We start from the raw sequence: 23,526 nt of genomic DNA, 5'->3' as shown, positions 1-23,526 counted from the left end.
TGCCTTTAATAACACTAATGCTTGACTGTATTAAGCCATTTCTGCCCTAAATTCTTTAGGCTGTAGACATCTGAGAATTAAGGTCAGGAGGATAGCAAATAATTCCTTTGATTGAGCAAATAATTTGATAACTGGATTATTCACCATCAGAATATTACCATTTTGAAAGCCTGTAAATCACAGAAGCTTTTGAGGATAAAATTATTAAACAAGCATTCCCCCTTTTAATCAGGGCAGGCAGGAAATCGCAACATAACATTCTTTATTTTGTAAAGTCACTTCTTTGCCCTAAATAGGCTTCCAATTCTCTTTTAACTTTCATATGTATGAGGCAAGAAATTCTTTGGTGGCAGCTATAGTTAGATTCATATCATTTACTAAAATAATACATGGACTTCTTTTGTGATGGTATCTTCCATCTTCTAATAAATGTATAACTGCCTCTATAACAATACCCAGTCAGATGATGAATGTCCGTATAATAATACTACCTCTCTCCCCCATTTTTGTTCAAGAAGCTCATGGAACTGCTTGCACAAAATCAGATGTATTTCAGCGTCATCTCTGTGAATCGTAGACCATGAGAGCCGGAATCACAGCCTTCTAATCTGATCAAGTGAAGAAAGTGAGGCCCTAGAGTTCAGAGAACTTTCTGGAAGTTGTCAGGCCATCAGTGGCAGAATAGGATCTCATCATCTTGTTTTTCTGGTTGATTGTCCTCTACACGACCCCATGCTATTAATGATTCTATTAATGATTAACGTTTAAGGACAGAACTAACTCTACTCAGGTTATCAAGTCAAAGTCCTGAATAAGAGTAGGCTCTGGAGTGCCTGAACAGCACCTTGGGTTAAGACTCCAATTCTTGATTTCGGTTCAGGTCGTGATCTGATCTCAGAGTTGAGGGATCTAGCCCCACATGGGGCTCTGCGCTCAACAGGCCCCAGCCTCCTCCCCTCCTGCGCATGGAAACACACACTCTCTCTCCGTCTCCTACTCAAATTAATAAATAAACAAATCTTGAAGGAAAGGGTAGGTGGCATCCATTCAGCCAGGTCCCATCAGGGGCAGGATCTAGATTATATCCTCCGGGTGTACTCTCAACCCCGGCCCGGTACTACCTACATCCCCACCCACAGATATCTAAAGTCTCCTCAAGTCCCTGTTTCATTACCTGTCCCAGCAGCCCAGGGAAACCCAAGGTCCAAGAAATGTCCTTGACAAGGTGCTTCTTTCCTCTACTCCCTTTCAGTGTGAGATGAAAGGGACAAACGGAAGAACACAGCTGTAATCCATTCCTTGCCATCATATTACCATCACCATGAAATTGAAGACGAATTTTAAGAATAGATGCTTTCAGTTCAATCATAAAAGTGGGTATTTACTTCTCAATGGTAGTTGAATTTTCCCCCTTCAATATTGTTTGGATTTAGAAACCCTGGGCCTCTATTTTTTCAATCTAGAATTATTCCATTTGCGGCATTCACTCAAACCCACAACTCGTTTGTTCAAATCATACATTTCTAAACAGCAGAAAGGAAAATGTGCTCCAATACACGAAGATTTTTTAAACAATTCAAGCACAACTAAGAAAATGAAGCCTAATTTCTCCTCTTCATCCCTTGCCTCCTCTTCTTTGACCAACAATTGCTATAATCCACACTAATGAGGTAGACTGTGTTAAGAATTTTCTTCACTTAACATTTCTCATTATTAATAAATTTTACACTGACAACTATAAAGTGAACACTTTGGATTTATGCACCTAACCTAATTACATATGCTGCATGTACGCATTTCATTATTTACTTGACAGATTCATTCCTTGATATCATAAATAATTAAATAAGAATCAAATATTAACAATCAGATACGTGTTAATTCTCCTCAAATCTGTAGAAACAAACTATATTTTTATCTTCAGTTCAACAAGCACTGATTAAAATTTCTTCATTAGTCAAATTTCGTAAGCAAAGTTCTTGATCTACTTTTCTTACTTTCACTGAAAATTAAACCTGGAAAAAATTATTCCAGGATTACTTTATGGGGGAAAATGAATATAACTGTATTTCAAACAAGCCATTCGATTTGTAATATTTCTCAAGCATGGCTGTATCTTTTTATGAAACATTAATCTGTGTGTTTGTTAGGAATTTTCAAATACAGGTTTTATTATAAGCCAGGAGACAGCACCATATTGGTTGCTGGTAGTATATTACCAGAGCTTCTTGTCTAGTGGGAGGATGGTTTTAACTAAACAGTTATTTTTATAACTTGTTTAAAGAATAATATCCAGCCATTCTGGATAACAGGAGAACTTAATTTAATGGGGCTGAAAATTTACCCTTAGGTCAAAGGATAGCTGTTGCTTTTTCTGCTTTAATGAGCTAGGTTTAAAGTTTTTTTATTCAAGTATATCAGCATCTTCATTGATCAAACTATTCTCACATTTTATCAAATTTGCTTTGGTAGAGCATACCATACAATTTCATCATTTAAAAAATATTAAAGATTCATAGATAGCCACATTACTCATAATACAAGATTAATGCCAGGCTGACAGGTTTTTGTAAAGATCTGACTCTTTTTTTTCTAAGTGCATATACCATATCTATGTGAAATGTACCTCTGATGTTGCATATTGATTACTCCCTTCTCTTCTCTTCTGATGCTAAAGAGAGAATATTATGGAATGATTGTCAGGGTTAGTGTGTCTCTGACCTACACATGTACTATAAATAATTTATGAGCTGATTTGAAATACAGCACCAAGGAACCAAGTGAGGACCACTGCCAGTGCCTAGAATGACACACACCCAGGGTTGACAGCATGTATACCCAGATTTTGAGGTTCTGTTAAAATACACAAAGAGACACAAATGCTCTAAGTGCCAGAGCTGACTGAATGAAAGGAAGCCATGCTTCTTTGTTAGAAATTTCAAGTAGCTACATTTATCTCTTTTCATCCTGTCCTTTCTATGACATTAGATTTCCTTTTTAAATTATTTAATTAGATTGTCAAGTGAGTTCATAATGTCTAAAAACATTAGAGGATCTAAATTCGAGGAATATGAAGGTATATAAAGCAAAAAGATCAGGGCTTTCTTCTTATTTCTCCCATGCTTTCACAGCCAGAGGTTGTCTGCTGAGCATTCTTCCAGACTGTTGCATGCTCATTTAAAGATACAGAAGGTGGGGAAGAAGAGTCCCCCTACCCTCAAAAGTGGTATCACACTCTGCATACTGTGCCGCAATTTGCTTTTTTTACTCAACAGCCCCTGAATCAGCACATGCATTTGTAGTTCATATTTTAAACAACAGTATAATGCTCCATTTTATAGAGGTGCTATGGTCCATTTATCCCTTCCCTCATTAACAGATTGTTAAGCTGTCTCCAATTTTTCACGATTAAAAGACAGTGCCACATACACTGAACTTACATACTCATGCACTTGCTCAACTATTTCACTAAGAGAGAGCACCAAAAGTGGAATTGCCAGGCCACTAACTGATTTTTAAAATCTCCTTGATCCAGAGTCCCCAGCCAGCTCAGTCAGTAGAGCATGTGACTCTCCATAGCAGGGTCATAAGTTCGAGCCTTGCATTGTGTGTAGAGCTTACTTAAAAATAAAAATAGGGCAGCCCGGGTGGCTCAGCGGTTTAGCGCCACCTTCAGCCCAGGGCCTGATCCTGGAGACCCAGAATCCCAGGTCGGGCTCCCTGCATGGAGCCTGCTTCTCCCTCTGCCTGTGCCTCTGCCTCTCTCTGTGTGTGTCATAAATAAATAAATAAAATATTTAAAAATAAATAAAAATAAAAGCTCCTTCATCCATTAATTGGGCAGGATAAATTAATATTTCTATTTAGGATTTAAATACAACATTGCATGAATAGCTTTGCACATAACATGGAAGTGCATTGTCTTACAAGTATAGTTTTAAAACTTTAATAATACAAAGTAATTTGGGAAAATATCATCTAAACTTTTAATTACATCAATTTCATGTGTGAGTAGCTTTATGAAAAAGCAAGCTAAAATCTAAGTTGTTCCTCATGTTTTAGCAATATGTCATCAAGCCACACGTCTGTCTGTATTATTTTCAATATCAGCACCCAAAGCAGCCAGTCTTCATTTTATCGCTACTACATATAATAACCACTTTTATTTTTATTTTTTTAAAGATTTTATTTAGTCATGAGAGAGACAGAGAGAGAGGCAGAGACATAGGCAGAGGGAGAAGCAGGCTCCCCAGGGGGAACCCAATGTGGGACTCGATCCCAGGACCCTAGGATCACAACCTGAGCTGAAGGCAGATACTCAACCACTGAGCCACCCAGGTGTCCCTCATGACCACTTTTAAAGTGTGTTTATACAGATTGACAACTGTTAAATGACTGAATTTTAAAAAAATATATTCAAAGAAGTTTACGTTTAAAAACATTTCATCCACGAAATCTGGTTAAAAACAGTATTGTGTTTATTTGCAACCATTACAAGTTAAATATATTTGTAAAGTTCTCTGCTTTCCCCCCTGAATTGTTCAAAGCTTCCCTGCAAACAGCATAACGGTTACCTAGTGTGTCTGTCAAGTTCCATTATATGAAGTAGAATATGCTTTCAGAAAAGATGCCTTGCATCCGATGACAGGCACTTCCTATCTGCTAGGATTCATAAAAATTGGAACATTGATCATTTCATGTAGAGATTTTCTTTCACAAGAAGATAAAGGGAAACCTTGTTATGCCAAATGACTTACTAGTCAAAAGTATCCAGGACACTGAAACCTGGAAACTAGTTAATGGTTTGTAACAAGTCAGAAATAAAGATGTTCAACCAAGAAAATGACATAAAGCAGCAATGGCTACAAGAGAAAAGAGCAGCCTGTCAGAATCATGCAAGGGCTGTGGTGACAGGTAGACAATAAAATGGGATGACACCCGTTCCTCTCACTGGGGGTGTTTTCAACAGCTTCCTCTTGAGAGTTTCCATGCACTTCCTTTGCAGGACACCTTCCCTCCTCTAAAAAATGGCAGCAGACCCCTTGGAAGTCTTATTAAAATTCTCCTTCTGTGTCATAAGATATATTGTAGGAGGCAGAGGGCTGTACCTGAACAGTTAATTCTTCATTGCGTAAAGGAAAGTGGGGACAACAGTCATTCCAGTAAGGTAGCTCCTCGGCTGACACATCCCAGCAATACTGCCTGGTGGACATCAAGAAACAAGAAACGAGTCAGGGGGAAAATCAGCCCACAGTGCCACCGAAAATGGCAGACAGCACGCATCCCAACAGAAGCAATATGGTACATAATTAATATTTCATACTCGAATTCATATCCATTATATCTGCAAATGAATTCCACATACTAGCTGAAATCTCCACTGTGTATAGTCCAACAGCACATTAGGGTGAGCACTGTTTGCATTTTTAAGCTAAATTTTCTTTCATTTACTCTCTTCACAAAACAGCAGTGGTTAAGAGTGTACCCCTACTTACCCCATTATGGGCTCTAAAGGCTTTGCTATCCAAGAACAGAAAGAAAGCAAAGCACCTAGCTGGTGCCCCATGAGTTCTTTAACAACAACAATTTCAAGGAATGAATCTACTTGATCTAAAATAATACTAGCGATGTTTTTTACTTAACCCCATGTTACTGGAAAGTTATATCATTTCATATACGTCTATTTTTTTTCATATACATCTATTTAAAGTTATGATACCACTGAACTAATTTCCAAGACAGTAATAGCTGTTAGTACAGTTTTCTAAGCCATTTCTCTTTTATTTTTATTTTTTTCATTTCTCTCTTTTTAAAATTCTATTCCCAACATATTTTAAGTTGTATGACAAAGTAAACATTTTATAACCCTTCCCAGCGAATTTCTTTTTCTACTAATGTTATTTCAACCAGTGGGAGGTCCGTATTTCCCACACCGCAGTTCTACATTTAAAATTATTTCTGATATAGATTAGCTGTCCCTTAGTGAGCTATGAAAGACAAAATCTTAGTGTCCTTAACCCTGTCTTATTTGACAGCAAATACATATTTACATGAAATAAAAAGCACATATTTGTTCTTTTCGTACAGCTGTCAGCACAAACTCGGGTTGTTTAGAAACCTGTCCATACAAACAGAACTGGTGTTTAATACGTGACATATGATAAAAGGGCAACAATAGGAAAAATCAAAGATTATTTAAAAAGAAGAGTTGACACGCGTATTTGGAACAGAAGGTGATCGTGTTATGCCATAAATTATATAGTCCATTGACAACGAGAACTTCATTATTTATTCATTTGATTGTTTAAGAAAACATAGGTTTGATTTTAGTGGCTCGCTTTCCAGCGTATCAACTTTGGGTCCCCTTGCAGGGAAAGGTATAAGAAAATGTTATTTGTTGCCTTAAAATATTTCCAATTAGAGTTTCTTTTCAGCTCTCTCCTCCAGCAGTCTTTCTAATAGCTAATGGGAACATATTCTGAAGTCAGGCAGGCTGAGCCTTCCAGTTATTCCTGTCACCTACCCAGGGCCCCTGAGCCATACCACCTCCACTTACCCAACAAAGTCACACATCTGCTTTAAGAAACTGGCAGCTCCTGAATCTGCAGAAGCAGTGATTTACCAAAAGATGGTTTCGGGGGTAAATTTACCTCCCCCAGCCTTCAAGATTTGCCCTATCCTGAGGACCAACTTCACCTGTCCCTAGACCCCCCTGTTCTGAAGCCCCAAGGACAGAACTTGTTCTGCTTCTTGTGAACAGCGCCCCATCTGCTGAACACACATTTTAATAAGTAAACTCGATTTCCCGGGAAATACCTATTGGTATTAACAAGAAAATAGCATCTCTACAAGATTCTCTGAAAAGAAATCCTGTCAGTGCCACTCATTCTACCTTCAAAGACAAGTCCCTGTAATTACTTTCTCCCCTTCGTTTCCTTGTCCGGATAAAGCAACAAGATCAGAGAGCCCATCCATTTTCCCCAGATACCTTCCAAAATGTGCGTCTGCTTTGCAGGCTGGGATCAGAAATTTCATTATCTGTATTTGTATTAGTAATTCACTGCACAAAGAGAACAGAGGGCAGAGGAGGAGAGCAAGCATGGAAGCAAACATCAGACAGACAATTGTATATATGCAAATGCTTGCAAATTTCTGCCAGCATCTCCATATCTATAACCAAGCAACATGGAAGCCTATTCATCCCTCATCTTCCTTGCTGCCAAATACGGTTGTGGTTTTGGAGGAAAATATTGAGAAAACGTTGAACTTTCAACCACTGGGACTAAATCTAACTCAAAGCCTACTATATAAAAGGCTAAATATAAAAGGCATAAATATAATCAGTGATTTTCTAGAAAGGCAGGAGAAATGCAACCTCCTGGCTACAAAGGGTGAGAAACAATATGCCCTGGGAGGGGGCAGGGGAAGAGAATGGTTGCATGCAGCTCTTCAGCCCAATTGACAGGGAACTGAAATGTTGCCTCTTGGCTTGGGGTTCTGTATTTGCATAAGCAGCCTGAGCAAGAAGGGGTGTGGAAAGCCTGAATTAGGCATGATGAAGAAAAAGCCCCAAATTCGAATTCATAAGTACAGTGTACTCCCTTTCAAATGAGAACGCGCCCTGATTGAAAAATGACAGCAAGACTCATCCTGTATTTTGTTCTGTCTTGAAATCGATGAATCCCAAAAAACAATGGTTATAGAAATCTTGGTGACTCTCTTTTTCTTGTACATTTATTCTACTCACTGCAAGTCAGTAATAATAGTGATAATTCAAAGTACACCTGCATTTCACATGCAGTAATTCAGCTCACCTTCACAATCATGCTCTGAGATAGGATCGGTATTATACTCATTGTACAGGTAAAGAAAGCAAGGCTCAGATGTTCAGAGATTTTCATCACTAATAAATGACCGGACTGGAACTCATATTCTCATGATATACTGAGCCCAGGTGCTACCACATTCTGCTGCTGAACAACATTACCAAAGAAAATTTATCCCAAATATAATGGAAGCGGATTTTTTTTTTTTTTTTTTTTTACCTCTCAGCAACATTGGGCCCTGCTGCCAGCCCATTCCTGCCTTCTTGAAACCCTCTGCTTTCTTTATTCTTGGAAATTGCTCTTTATTGATTTGCGTATTGCCTCATAGACTTTCTCAGTCTTTTCCCAGATTTCCTCTTCTTGGCCTTCTGTCCCTTTCCCTCAAGGTCTGCCATCAGTGAGCAACCTCATCCACTCCTCTTTTTTCATTTATTCATTTAACAAGTATCTTTTTTAGGCACCTCCTATGTGCAACGCACTCGTCTGGCCACATGGGATAAGACAGGGAATAACAGTCATCTCTCTGCACAAGAAAAAGTTTATATTGTTGGGTGGGTGCAGAGGAGACAGAGAAAAACGAATTGGTAAGTAACATGGATATAGGTGGTGAGTGCTGTGGAGACTATAAAGAAGAGAAGAGGGATAGAGAGGGACAGGGTAAGGGAGTTGAGAGGACATTGCAATTTTGGGGTCACAGCAGGTCTCACTGACTAGACATTTGTGCAGAGATGACCTCTGTCAATTCTCCTCTCAGACGATTTTTGAATTTCCATCTTTGACCTCTCTGCTGATCTCAACCCCACACTGGAGCTTCAAAACACACCATCTCTTCCTGTATCCCCACCCCAAAGTCATCACTGCCATACTTGAATTTCATCCTCTCCTCCTCTTCCTCCTTCACCTCCTATGTGCTCCCTACTCTGATTAACAGCACCACCACCCCCCTTATATCACAAATATACAGTCAATAAATGTGTAAGAGGCTCCTTCGAAGCAAGTGCACTATGCTAGGTGCTTAGAGAATCCATTGGTCAATAAGAGCTATTTTCTTAAGAGCTGTGTCTAGGGAAATCATATAGGGAAATGAGTTAGGATTTATAAACAGACCTGTGTTAAATTCCAACTCTTCCATTAATTAGCAGTAGGTTCATTTATATACTGGGGATAATGGTACCTATTCGTAATAATGTTACAGGGATTAAATGCAGCCAATGCCAGAAAAGTGAGCAAGTGAGTGAATGAATGAGTGAATAAATCGGTGAGTGGTGTGCTTCCTGCAGGGCTTGAGGTGGGAAGTATTTAAGAGATTTACAGTGATGTCATCAAGGCCCACTCTCTTCTCTCTCAGCTCTGTTCTCTTTCTTGTGGCTTTATTCTCAGGCAGGCTCCCTTTACAGTGGCAAGATGGTGTCCCAGGGTTCCAGGCTTGCACCCTCATCCACCCTCCAGAAGATAAAAGAGAACTTCTTTTCTCTATAACTGCACAGAAACCATTGGAGTCTTGTACCCTCTCCTGAACCAATGACCTGGGCCAGGGAAATAGCATTGTTCTGATTGGCCAAGCATGGAGGTTGAATCAGCTCCACTATGAACTGAGAGCAAAGAACTGTTGCCCCTGAGGAAAAATCAAGACACTTGCAGGAAAAGAATGGACAGAAGGCAGGTAGAGCGATGCGTGCCCACTACTCTCAGCTGTGGCACCCAATTCACTCTGTCTCGTACTATGGTCATGCTTCCATGTGTATCTGCCCTCAGATTGAGAGCCCCTGAGAACAAGGACTATCCATTTGTTATCCTTGTATCCCTGAGGCCGAGGACAATCCTTGGATATAGCACAAGCTCAATAAATATTTCTTGGCATGAATTGATTCATTACACTAGTTTAAACTAGTTCTTCTTTTGCTCCTTTTAAGTTCTCTGGTGTCTCATTCCCTCTCTATTACACAAAGATACACAAGGTCTCAAACAAACCTACACCTTTTAACACCTTACAAAGACAGAATTACAACAGTAGCAGCAAACAAACCATCTTCATAATTCATAAGAGTATATATTGACTCTTCATAATACATAAGAGTATATATTGACTCTCCTCTAGAATCATTTTATCAGCTAATTTTACACAGTTGAGAAAAAAAGCAAGATTCTGTGAAGACTTTCTAAGCCACTTCATCTTGCTGTTCTGTTTTTGCTCAGCAAATGTTGCATTAGCTAAAAATTCAAGAGCAGAAGACTCACTATAGCCTTGATATAGTCGTCATCGTTTGGATTTTACTACCGTCTAGAAATGTCCTTAGTGTTTCCTGTGCATTTTCACTTCAATCTCCGTGGCCTCTCTCAAGCACCCCCTCCCCCTAAATCCTGTGATCTCAAGTGCAGCCTTTTCTCTTCTGTCCTGGGCACACAGCTGCCCCTGGGACACTCTGCCCAGCCTTGCTCACCGCTAGACGTGGCCTGGTGACGGAGTTCTACCAAGCAAGACAAGGATGTCTGCAACTTTCAGATAGCTGCTTGAAGGGGTCTGAGATTTTATTTAAAATAATCCAGCAGAGGGGGAGGGCATATTTGGGGCACGTAAATGGTACATGTTCTACAACATGAAGGTAACTTTCAGTGATGGGCACATGGGGTGGGGGAGTGTATCATACTCCATTGTCTTTACATGTGTGTATGCTTGAGAACTCTATTGACAAACAGAAATAAAGTAAAATAAAAGAAAATAATTTAATTAATTAATTAAAAAGTGCTTTGACCCAGTTATTCTCGCCTTTCCATCTCATGAGCTAGACATAGGAGGGAGTGGGGCAACGTTGGAAAGCTCCTGTCAGGGACAGCAGGACCACCTGGCAGCCTGTGTCCCCGGATGATTTCCTGGAGCGGGCCTTGCCTACCTGTGGCGGAGAGTTATTGAAAGAGAAATAGATTTCTCGCTCCCTGGAGCCACGCTGCTCCTTGGGCTCTCTTTATTATAATGACAGTGTGTTCTTTACATAATTCCAGCTCCTAATTTACTTACATTCTATTTCAAAACTGCCTCCTTCCCTCTAACAGACAGTATCATACACCTGCTTCCACCATTCTCTTACTTTTCTTCTGGTCCTCTTCGGGGTCGGAAGAGCAGCTCAACTCAATCCATGTTTACTCCTGGCTATGGTTTTTGCTCCTCTGGAGGTCCGGCTCCACAAGCTCCAGGAGTCCCTAGACTGCACGAAAACTAACCTTAAATCAAATTGCTCATGATACCACTCACTGTCGAAACCCTTACCAAAATGTCATGTTTGAGTTTGGAGGCCCCCTATTTACTACAGTTACAGACAAGCTCGATTCAGAAAAGAACCATCAAGTATTCCAGCAAAACTTAGGATGAAATAGCAATGTTGGAACATTTCAACTAGAAAATAAAAGGTTAAGAAAAACATTTAATTTTTTTTCCCCACATAAAAATATGGCTGTATTCTAAACCCCCGTTGGCTGCATCCAACCCATGGACACATGCAGCCTTCCCCTCCCTAGATCCTGCACAGTCCAACCCTGCTTGCAGGATGTTGGAATTTCTGTGCATGGAGGGCATACCCGTTCCAAGGACAGACACAGAGTCTGCCCTTCCTTGGCATCACCCATGCTTCTTACACATTTACCCTGAGCTCAAGTGATCCAGCCATAGACTGGGCCTCACAGGCAGCATGAGGCATGTGGATATATATTTTTTAATTTTATGTATTTAGCACACACCCCCCCCACCCCCGGTGGCTCAGCAGTTTAGCGCCGCCTTCAGCCCAGGGCCTGATCCTGGAGACCCAGGATCGAGTCCAACATAGGGCTCCCTGCATGGAGCCTGCTTCTCCTCTGCCTGTGTCTCTGCATCTCTCTCTCTCTCCCTCTCTGTGTCTCTCATGAATAAATAAAAAAATAAAATCTTAAAAAAAAAAAGATTTTATGTATTGATTCGTGAGAGACCCAGAAAGAGAGACAGAGACATAGGCAGAGGGAGAAGCAGGGAGCCTGATGCGGGACTCAATCCCACGACCCCAGGATCATGACCTGAGCCAAAGGCGGACGCTCAACCGCTGAGCCACCCAGGCGCCCCAAGGCACATGGATTTAAAATAATTTTCTAAAAAAAGTTGTTAATCCTTTGGGGATTAGCAAAAGTCACAGACTCTTTCTCCAATGGTCTTTAGAAATAAGGTTGATTTTTACATCGTGGCTTTAGGTGAATTCCTCTGAAGGTCAGAGGCTGAAATTGGTAGATAGACCCACAGAAAGGAAAATAAAAATGGGATGCCAAGCTACCGTTTATTATTATTGAATCTAAAAAATGAGGAGTTTCAGGAAGCTGCATTGGCAGGGTTAGACTGCAGGTTTGCTCTGCTCGCTTCTGCGACGGGGGAAGAATACCTTGTGAGTAGAGCCAGCCGGCTCCCACCCTCTGCGCCCAGCACACCCACATCTACACTCTCATCCCCCCTTGCCCCCACCCCGGCCCTCCTGCCCCCCACCCCACAGAAGTCTGTCTTTGCCAGACTGCAGGAACTCTGGTTGGAATTAAAGTGGCCAGAAACCAAGAGGATTGGAGATTGCTGTCACCAATTTCCATGAGAGAAGAGCAAGGGATGGGTAGGACAGAATAGAGAAGAGGGGGAGAAAGACAAGAGCCAGTGTGGGCTGGGATTTGGAAGCTTGGACAGTCCCTGAAGTTGCCAAAAGTTTAAAAAAAACTGACAAGGAAAATGAGGGGTGTGTGTGTGTGTGTGTGTGTGTGTGTGTAGAGAGAGAGAGACAGAGACAGAAAGTTGGGTGTTAAAATTAGATTCCTTTGGTGCTTTTTAGGAGATGTTAGTAAAACCCTAAATTACTTTTCAGTTCCTCTTTAAAAGCCAGTCTTGGGGATGCCTGGGTGGCTCAGCGGTTGAGCTTCTGCCTTTGGCTCAGGCCGTGATCTCAGGGTCCAAGATCAAGTCCCACACTAAGGTCCCTGCGGGGAGCCTGCTTCTCCCTCTGCCTATGTCTCTGCCTCTCTCTGTGTCTCTCATGAATAAATAAATAAAATATTTTAAAAATAATAAGAAAAAATAAATAAAAGCCAGTCTGGGCTTCAGCTTTATATAGGGTTATATATGACACAGCAGCAGACATTTGGAGAAACTGCTAACCTGTCCACACAGTCAAATCTTTCAACTTGAAATCACCACCACCCCCAGTTTTTCAGATGTCACTCTACTGTATACACACTGCACAAGGCACAGTGTCTTATCAGAAACAAGTTGACCAAAAGAAATATTTTATCAAAATGTTTCATTGAATGGTCTCATTGATCAACGAAAACAGTAATCTCCAGCAAAGCATTTATTGACTGTCATGCAGACGTCACGAAGGGACAGTTACGTTACTTATCATCTCCAGGCCTACTACAGACGAGAAATAAGAAACAAGGCACTTGCAACAGAGGGTTCTCTCTCAGGCACCCCCAGGGTGACCAAAGTTTCCAAGTTCAAGGAGGTAAACATCTCTGAATTACCTGCTCCTGCTCTCTGAGCTCTTCTACTACTACTTTTGTTGGTTCTGCCGCAGGAAAGAGGCTTTAGGAGGGTCTGCAGGCCTTTCACCCACCACATGGCAGTAGTTACTTCATCATTGACTGTAGAATGTGCTCTGTATTAACCTATAGGCTGGTGCTGGGTAGTGAGGGGTGGGAGGCAGAGATGAAATGCAGTCCTCACCCTCCAGGAGCTTCTGCCTAAACAGAGGGACAGACGAGTGACCAATCATGCAGAGGAGAGGAGGGCAGAAAGGCACATGGGGATATGAGGTTGGTCATGGATCTTACTACAGAAACACCACGGGGAGGGTACTTGACCTGTAGTGGGTGTGGTCAGAATTGACATCAGTCATAAGCGCATAGGAGACATGACATGAGTGCCAAATAAATAGTAGGAATGAGCCAAACAATAAGGCATTGGGAGGGAAAAAGAAAAGACCCATCCAAGCAGAGGGAACATGCAGTGACTTCATCAGCACTCCAAACCTAGCCTCACGTTGTATTATTGTCCTCATGCTATAAAGAAAGAAAAAAATGCCATGAGGTTGAGTCACCCATTCTCAGGTCACTTATCTTGTAAGCATTGAAACTAAGATTTAAACTTAGTACCATACGCCCTGTCTCTGTATAGAACTTGCTCTCTAAAGGGGAATGCATCTTACTTAGTGATGCCCACACCCCACCTCAAGAACATCTAGGATGAAAGCAAGTGTCCCTTATTCATTCTGGGAAGAGATCCAAAATATTACAGATTCAAAAATCATAGAATTTTAGATTCTCTTCTTCAAATCAGTTTAAGGAAACCGCATAAAGAAGACCTCCCTGCCCCCTCCCACACACACATAGAGATTCACAGTGTATATTAACATATAAAAAGCCCCAACAAGTCCTGCAGAAAAATTAATGTTAAATTTTGTTTAATGCAATGTGTCGAAAATGTAACTGACCATGGAAACTTCAACCTAATTTTCTTTTTTTTTTTTAAATAACACCTTTTAAAATTACATGTTTAAAGACATTCTGCATTCTGTATTCAATCTTCTTATTGCAGTGATGAGGAAACTGCAGTCCAGAGGAGTTGGGAGCTACCTTTGGGTATGTGCTAGGGGCAGAGCCAGAACTCAATTCATCAGACTTCCTTTCAGTCAACACTCTCTCTGACAAATCATGCTTCAATATGTCCATTCCATACTTCCAATATATAAACAGTACACACAGCACATGAGTTGATAACCTTGTAATCATCAACTTACAAATTACCCTTAAAAAAAAATACAAAGAAATCCGTAGGTGAGAGCTGAGATCATGTATACAAGTTTGAAGTGTGTTTATATACACTATTAATCGCCCTTGTCATGGTTTATATTAGTTATCCAAGTCTGGCTGATATCAACTGTTTATCTTCACAGCCTTCCCACTGAAATAATAATACCAATAACAACTACTAGCTCTCTCAATGTGAAGGATAACATTAATATACTGATGCCAATTTCTAGTGTTTATCTTTATGCATTCATTTAAATGGAACCAAAGCTGAAGAAATCAGTCGTTAACAAGATAATCACAAAACAAATCTTTGTACCAAGTACTCCGTTGCTAGATCAAATCCCATTATCAATAACTAAAAAGAAAATTCTTTACTTTGGAATTCAGTTGGAACCTGACAGCACAGAAAAGGGAGGCGGGGAGGAGGGCTGGAAATCTTTCTGTTTTGCAAAGATTTATATTATAATAATATTTGTCATATTAAAATTTAAGTCATGCTCGAATGAAAGTTTTTAAAAGATAATACACAAGTGAAAAAAACACATTTCAAGAGCAATCAGTACCCAGCTTTCAAGAGTATTTATGAATAATATTGTATTAGGAAAGGTCAATTGGGCTTCCTGTCTAAAAAGTTAAATATTCAGTGCCTGCGTTCTGCATTTGTTACCAAAGGCTTCTTTATCAGTAGAAGGAGGCAAATGATACCCTGAAAATGTTTTAAACGTGCAACTTTGCTTATCTTCCTGTATTAATGATCCCTACGGCAGTTGTTATATTAACCTTATCACATAGCACAGCAATAGGGGGAAAGTGTTATGAAAGGAAGGAAAAGAAAAGACATTTAGTTTAATCTCAAGACCCTTTTTTCAACCTAGCAATTTTCTGATTGTCAAGGGGGAAAAATGAAAGTTAGGTCTTTACTGGGTTTTCTTAAAATCTCAAAAAAGAAATTAGACATTTCCAAAGGGGTGATTTACTAGACATCGTATCCTGTGAAGAGGACAGAGATTAGATGATCAATGAAAGGCTCATTATGTGAGTCCTGGGTTTCGTGAGGTCCATGAAAGAGCTCTGAGCAGGAGACAGTGAGTGGCTCCTAAGAAAGCCAGGCTCTCCTTCAAGGCTCTCAATTGCTCATTTGTGGATATGACATTACAAGAAATACCATTTGCCCCTCAGAGGACTTCTATATCCTTCTCCACACAGTCTCTGTGTTCACATAGAGGAAATTCAAAGGCTCCATCTTTTCATCCCTTTTAAGTTTGACAAAAATACCAAACCCGACCCTGAGACCCCTCTACCTTCTCATTCTCTCAAGGTGCTTGGGAAACCACCTAACTTTATGATTGAAATTAATGTTTTCATTCGCCTGCAAATGCTGGAGCTCAACACACATACCAGCAGAGTGAACACAAGCCCCTTCGGCTTCTTCAGCCAGGTAATAACGCCTCTTCCTTTTTTTTTTTCTTTTTTTCCTTTTTTTTTTTTTTTTCATTATCCCTTTAATGCAGAGCAGGGCTACTGATTACAAAGAGGCAGTTTGACTCCAGCAATAGGTCTTCTTCACTAATCCTCACTGTCATGGAAATTCCAGCTGCTACAAGAATAAGAGGTTCAATCCATATTTGCCAGCTCTAATATGAAATCTGTCAGAGCCCAAATTAATGAGTTCCAAATTCCTTACATCACGATAACAGGTTAAGACTGGTCAATTAATTACATAAATCCTTCCCGATTCATTGTGCGTTTGCAGCCTAGATTGTGTCTTACATTACTCCATGACACAAGGCCTTTCGGCTCCTGTTGTTCTGCAGAAAGACCCCATTTAAGTGGAGGCTGCCTGCCACGGCAAAATGTTAAATGTCACACGTTAAATTTGCACTTTTCTGTAATTGCTTTTGTTAAAAAAAATTAAATTAAAGCACAGGGCTCCCAGTACACCACGACCAGAGGGCTGGGATGGTACTGAATGGATCCCCAGGCACGCAAGTAGCTCCCTTTTACCTTTAAAGGCTCGTACAGTCTCTCGGCCCCAGCTGCCCAGGAGACGGTGGAGCCCAGAACGTGCATACTTGTGAAAATCAACCAAGGTTCCCTAGGATCTGTGGCTGCAAAAATACATGTTTGGAAGACTCTTTCCTTTATGAAAGGATTTAAAACAGCAGTCTTTACACAACCAGATTCCCTTCTGTCTACCAGCAAAAGTTAGATAAAACACTGTGGATCCAATCACCTGTCCAGGAACATACATTGTACGAATGAGGGGGTGTTACACTCGTGTGCGTCTTTGCCTCCCCAAAAAAGATGTGGCTGCTGGCTCTGCTACTTGGATTTGTAACTGGTCCACATCTACAGAAGGAAACTCATTGAGGATTAAGATCTCAAAGGAGTTCAAAAATCATCCAGGTCAAACGTTTTCCTTCTTAAAACATCAAAATGGGCTTGGGATCCCAGCTCATTTGAACTAGACCTAGATCTGCGGACTTGCAGCTTCCTAGCTGGGGCAGCCGGTCTTCACCCCAGGACATTTCCTGGTGGGTTGGACTTGCGTGTGCTTAGGTGCTCTGCACCCAGTGGAACCAGTCCCAGGTTGGTTCCCGCATCGTCTTCGCGTGGAGGGCTGGGAGGGTCCGCGAACACACGAGCGAGCAGGCGATGCTCCCCTAATCTCTGCGAGGCGCAGGTTCCTTCCGCCGGGAACCCCGAACACCACTCCACCCCGCGGACGGCTAGCCAACCCCGGCGGCGCGTTCTCGGGCGGCAGCGGCCCTCGCAGCGCCGGCCCGGCAGCGCCCCCCGCTGTCCTCCCGCGGCCTTGCACCGGGTTTGCCGCCCGCCGCGCGCCTCCTTTTTTTCCCAGGCGGAGACCCGAGCGGCGCTCCTGGGCCCGCAGCCCGAAGCCGGGGGGGATTTGTGTCTCCACCCCCACCCCCACCCCTCCACCCCCACCCCGGCACACACAGGCATTAAACTCTGACCCAGGCCCGTTTCTGGGCCCGGAGGCACGGCTTCGACCCCGAGGCCCCGTCCCGCCGCCAAGCGCGACTGTCCCCTCCCTCTCCAGGCGGGAGGAGGCGAACTCTGGCGACGGCGCGTCCGCCCCGCAGGTTTTAAGGTCCTGGGGAGACTGGAGAGGAAAAGGGGTTAACTAATGGGTGCGGTGCGGGCGCAGATGACCCATGTGGGGCGCACGGGCCGTGCCCCAGGGGCGCCCGCGGGGGCCCCGCCAGGCCTCGCCGCCTCTCCCGGGCCGGCCGGCGGGGCCGGGGGGCCGCAGCGCCGCGAGCATCTGCAGAACAAAGCCTCGGGTGGGTCGAGACCGAGCATCGCCGCCGCCGCCGCCGCCGCCTTCGCCTTCCCGGGGCTCCCGCGCGGCCGACCCCGAGCCCACCGGAGCGGCGGGGTCGCGGCTCCGCGCGCGCTCGCAGGCCCAGCGGGGGCCCAGGAGACGACTGAGCCCGGAGGCCCGGGAGTGGGGGGGGGGCGTGGGGTCGGGGTGGCGGAGGGCTCCGCTCTGCAAAGCTCCCTCCCACACCAACCTGCATCCCCACCGCCCAGCGAGGTCCCTCTGCCTTGCTGTTGTATTACTACTTTTCAGGCCGCCAGAGCTGTCACTGTCACATTGGGAAGGGGGCCTCGCGCTGCCCACGTTGGCAGCAGGTGGGGCAGGGGACAGGGCGCTGCAGGTTTGTGCTGTAAATCGCTGTCATTTCGCGGTGGTTGTTCCCACTCACCGCTTCCCCCCACCCCCCCCCCCTCCACCCGGGTTTTTTTTTTTTTTTTTTTTCCCTTCTTTCTTTCTTTCCGCAGCGCAGTTGCTATGGGTTACCAGGGCGGTTGCCATGGGTTACCGGACCGAGGCCGGCTGGCTCGCTACCTGCCAGCCAGTCGCCGCCGCAGCCGCCGCCGGCCGAGCGCCCGGGCGGGAGGAGGCGGGAGCGCGCGTGTGCGGGACGCGGCGCGGGGGAGTGTGCGCGAGCCGCAGGGGCGCCGCAGCCAACGGGCGGCCGAGGCTGCAGCGGCGGGAGCGCGGCCGCCGGTGGGGAGGGGGCGCGGCTATAAGAAGACCCCGAGGTAAGAAACGACCCGACACAGCGACCGCAAGCGCCGCCCGCGCGGTGCCTCCGCGGCGCCCCAGGCCGGCGGCGTGGGGTTTGGGATGAGGCTGCCCTTCGGTGGGGGCGCGAAAGGCTACTTTCCTCTTTAGCATAAGCCATTTGCATAGTGTCTTTGAGAGTTGCCGTGCAGCAGAAAACTGTAGCTGATTTTTTTTTTTTCCCCTCTTCTCTTCTGGACCTTTTGAAAAGAAGTCTTTGGGATTTTGGAGATAGAGAAAAGGGATCATTAACTACCAAGAGTTTGCGCAGCTAAAATAAATTAGTGTCCAATGCACTGTTCATAGTAACGATGTAGGAAAAGTTTGCAACAAGGGCGGAGAGCAATCGGGTCTGACTTACAGGGACAATGGGGACTCGTTTGTGAGATGCATATGGCAAAGAACAGAGGCGAGATCCTTTGTAAATGTTTCAGATTTTAGAGAAATTGTTGCTTACACTCTTCGACAATTTTTGAACTTCCTGTTAACAGTGTATTAATGTCTTATGACCTTTATTTGCAAAGGACATTGTGTCTATGCTTTGAATGTCAAGTTGCAGTAATTAATTTCAGACGGCATTTCTTTTTGAAAGTGTGCGTATATATAATAAAGTAAGAAAAGGTCTGTATTCCAAACAAAAACAGAATTATGTTGAAATAAATGGTTTTATCCATTGAAAAGATGCTACATTGTATTCACAGGACATCGACTAAGCAATTTAAATGTTAGGAGGAAAACTAGAAACAGAATAAGCCTTTGTCTTGTTATTTTTGTCTTAAAACTGTAGAGGCCCTTCGTGGAAAAAGGGTCTTCTCCTTTTTCGCTGAAATACTGAAAACCTTATTTGTGCCACAGCAGCTCAATAGTGATGAATCCTTAAGGCATCAAAAAAACAAACAGAGTTCACAGTGGCATTCAATTTACTGTTGGCTATAACAGCAATTGTGACTAGACTAAATGAATTTGTTTATGTTCTGAATAGCCATAAAAGAAATTTTATTCTTTTACCTTACTACAGTAAGGTTATTGCATATCACTTGTATTTAATTATTCAATAAAATGTGCATTAGGCTTGAAAAGCTCCTGCAAGATATTTAATATTTTAAGGGATATAACTACTTAAAGACAAACATTTCTGGTTTTCCTTAGTAATTTTTAAAACTTGAAATTTTAACTGCTATCTAAATCACTTTCTTCCAAGTGAGACTTTAAAGAAGCCCTAAGTAACAGGTTGTTGATTTTCATTGTTGACACCTCTGGGTTATACATAAAGTCAGTTCTCCAACAATACACATAAACTGGCTTTATAGGTGAATCATTTACCCTTTCAGAATTAGCCAGGGAAATACAGTGTCGCTGCGTGTAAATCATAAAGCATCCAAGATTAGAATTCTTTAAATTTAAGTTACACTAAAAATAGTTTTAAATAAACATCTATTTAATTTAGTTACTTAGTAATTATTTTCTTTTCCTAAAGAAAGCTTTGTAAAAATATGCCAGAGAAAAGTAAGAGACCAGAACAAAGCAAGGAAGCCACAGGGGGCTGAAGTTCACCTAAATATCTCAGCTGCAGAAAATGAGTTTTAAGAAGCCAACGCTTAGATATCACAATCATCAAACCAAGGCTAAAAGCTTCACTTGTGCACAGCTATAGGGACTATTAAACCGAATCTTACCAAAGTTTCTCATTAAAATTTACTGCTCATTCAGAAACACCCCTATTTAGGTGTTAGTCAGAAGAAATATATTCTCTTGTATAAAATAAGTGATCCAACAAACTGAACTTGATTTTTTCACGTTTAATGTGAAAACGATGATCTTGTGAAGTTTACATACCACAGTATTAGGCATACTTAATATCAATTTTGATGGCTATGTTACATCATCTAAAAATAATACGACAATCGGTGGCACTTGACATGCTTTTCAAAACTGCTGTTTAAACAAATAATGTGAATTCAAATACATATTGCCAGCAAGCTAAGGATCGCTCTTAAATGACTTGATGGCAAACTTTACATGTTAGCAAGATAAAAAGAAGTTGCTAAATCTTTTTTTCCTCTGTATTGAAATAATAAGTCTTAGATGAATAAAGTAAAGTAATGAGATCCAAGATACATTAAATCAATATTTACAGAAGCTCAATGTTTTAGACCAAATAAAAACAAGAAGGAAGAATTAAGGAGATCATTCTTATTCTAAATTTAATATTTTTTTCTGTTCTTTGTTACCAGCATTTCAAAGACTTTTTAATAACATGGTAACTTTTAAACTCCCAGTTAAAATAAAATGAGGTGAGGTAACATTTAATTAAAGCAACAAGTTATTCCAGTGTTGTAAAAACATCTTCCCGGTAGTTTCAGAGATATTTCATACCATTCAACAAAAAAGAAACTTGGATATTTATCTCAAGAAAATGCTGCCTCGTCTGAAATTTGAAGTTCACTGTAGTTTATCTCAGACCTTTTCTCTTTGAGTCACTAAAAAAAGGCAACATTTTATTAAATGATACCAGTCCTCAGGTAGATGCTTTAAAAGAAAGAGCTTTTTAAAAATGAAAAAAAAAATTTAAATTAGCAAGTTGATATTCTTTTCTAAATCACAGGAATATTTACTGATAAATTTACTAATTTTTATAAGATCCCACTTCTAACGTAAAAATAAGTGACAAGTAGCCACCACTGACACTGAAAGTTACCTAGTGGTAAGAAATTGCACATTTAGTCAAAAAATAAATAGTTAACCCGTAAATTCTAATCGCACAACAATAATGAAAACAAACTACTTGTTTCCAGAAACCATGTGTGAATCTGGATAATGAAAATGTATTTCTGAATCCATATATTGCAAATATAAGCAAAATGACTAACACTATTTCTGTTTTTGTGTAAGACATCAACATTATTTTAACATGTCTCTATGCATAAGATACACTTTCCATCTAAATGTGAAATAAAATACTGGAAAGGTGAAACTTCTTAAAATATTCCAATCAAACAGCGCAAAGCTAAGTGTTTTTCCCCAGTGCAGGGGGTGGGTGCCCACAAAATATCAGCCACATGTCTGAGAGAGGCGGCCTGGTCTATGCTGTCAATTTCCATCGTGGTTAAGATCATACAGGCTGTATTGATGCTAACACTGTCCCACTGATGCAAGAAGGAATGTGCTGTCTGGAATTTAAATGCAGGCTACCTATATACCTATCTTTTAAAATTCAGTAAAAACCAAGGAGATTTTTCTAAATGCATATATCATTTCATTCCAGGGCAGGATCTTATTTTACCAATAATGTTTGCCTATAAGGAGACTGCATTCACAGGCCTTTAGCTTTTTACAGGAGCTTAGCCAAAATAAGACACAACATAAAAATACCACTAATAAACAACCCAGCGTCTTTAAGAATTTAAATTCCTAATATCATGACAGTGAGCTCTAGGTAAGGATATATTAGCAAGCTTTCTTCTCCATGAGTGGACATAATTTGCTATTCCTAAGATGGTAACATTAGAATTATTTTTCAGGATTCCTGTGGAGCTGTGCTCATCGTACATCCATGTGAACTGCTGTCATCACTACTGTGTCCAAACCCAGAGGATGAACTGGAAAAGAAGAGAGGGGGAAAATAATAAAAAGAGGAAATTGGTTTTCACAACACACTCAAAGCCTGAGTAACAGAGGAGAACTTTAATTATCTCCAGTCACAAAGAGAGACAGGAAATTTGGACTTTTAATTAGCCATTTGGAGTGCAGTTGGATATTTTTTTAGCTAGATAATTTAAACGCGAATAATTCAAGTCTGACTAAATGAAAGTCACATAATCAGAATGCAGATAATTGAATTTCTACTGCATTCATTAATTCAGTGTGGAGGTGTGTGTGAAGACTACTATGATGAGCTGTCACAGCTCAATAAAATCTCAGTCAATTAATTTTTTCATTATCTTAGTATTACATCAACAAAAAAGTGAAGTGTGTAGATATATCTATACACATGCATATGTGCACTCTGTATTATGCAAACACATATACATTACATCGAAATGCAAGGAAATACCTTTCTGAATCATAATCTATATCGTTTTCTTTTTTTCCTTCTTCATCTTCTTCAGGGAAACGTCTGTTCATCAAGGCAAACTTGTGAATCGCGTCTTCTACAGAGTACTTGGTCTGCCCAGAAACGCAAGCCTCAATGTCTTCTGAATTCAAGTGGCTCTGCAAGAAGAGGTGAAGGCAGCTATCCGAGAGCAGGAGTGCGTTCTGTAGGACCCTATGTAAAAGGGAAAAAGGAGAAATGATCGGTGACCAGGGATGGACAGAGGGGTAGGACAGAGAGAAACGCTAAAAATGTGCCACTGAAGTAATCTCTTCACTATGGCAAACTTTGCATCAATTAAAGACATTGCCTATTAAAAGGATGAAAGCATATGTTAACTTTTATTCAATTATTTGGAAATTTAGGTGGGTAAAAACATGAAGCTAATAGTTAAGAACATCTGTTAAAAGAATAACTTCAAGGACATTTCTTCAATTTAACCATCTGTTGTGACCATGTGGATTAATTATGGAAAGATTTTGCTTATACTCCTAGAAATTTATTTTCCTTAAAAAAATTTTTTTTACTGCCAACCAGTACGTCTATTCTGTGATCTTTATGGGCTAGGCTGTCATGAAACATCAAAACTTTCAACAACTATTAAAAATTGTATTAAAAAGTCAATATATTTCTCAGCATGTCTTATATTTTAAAACTTTACAAGTATGCTTAGGTACATGTTTACAAGGGCTAACCTGAGAAGTGGC

General features: G+C 41.4%; 1 protein-coding gene and 2 long non-coding RNA genes across 7 annotated transcripts in view; 1 reads left to right on the top strand and 2 right to left on the bottom strand.

Moving 5' to 3' along the window:
- Positions 1-4,455: 4,455 nt before the first annotated feature.
- On the bottom strand, positions 4,456-18,381 carry LOC112670608 (uncharacterized). Its single transcript, XR_003143070.3, has 4 exons — positions 18,170-18,381; positions 13,344-13,562; positions 10,913-11,029; positions 4,456-5,202 (listed from the first exon to the last, which is right to left on the bottom strand). It is a non-coding gene; the product is annotated as an uncharacterized LOC112670608 (long non-coding RNA).
- LOC118350634 (uncharacterized) lies at positions 6,629-9,694 on the top strand. Its single transcript, XR_004804831.2, has 2 exons — positions 6,629-8,410; positions 9,207-9,694. It is a non-coding gene; the product is annotated as an uncharacterized LOC118350634 (long non-coding RNA).
- Positions 18,382-20,510: 2,129 nt separating the features above from the next.
- The window catches only part of SNX10 (sorting nexin 10), a 74,285-nt gene continuing 71,269 nt past the window's right edge, over positions 20,511-23,526 (bottom strand). For all 5 annotated transcript variants that reach the window (XM_025464432.3, XM_035698593.2, XM_025464433.3 and 2 more), the window contains 2 exons: positions 22,781-22,993; positions 20,511-22,325 (listed from right to left, as the gene is read on the bottom strand). In XM_025464432.3, the coding sequence (XP_025320217.1) occupies positions 22,244-22,325; positions 22,781-22,993 (295 nt within the window). In that variant the 3' untranslated portion in view covers positions 20,511-22,243. The remainder of the gene's footprint in view (positions 22,326-22,780; positions 22,994-23,526) is intronic.

This window comes from Canis lupus, chromosome 14, assembly GCF_003254725.2.
Source record: "Canis lupus dingo isolate Sandy chromosome 14, ASM325472v2, whole genome shotgun sequence".
In the NCBI taxonomy this organism is placed as follows: Eukaryota; Metazoa; Chordata; class Mammalia; order Carnivora; family Canidae; genus Canis; species Canis lupus.
Note: the sequence above shows the minus strand (reverse complement) of the source record. Positions and strands in the feature narration are given on the sequence as shown.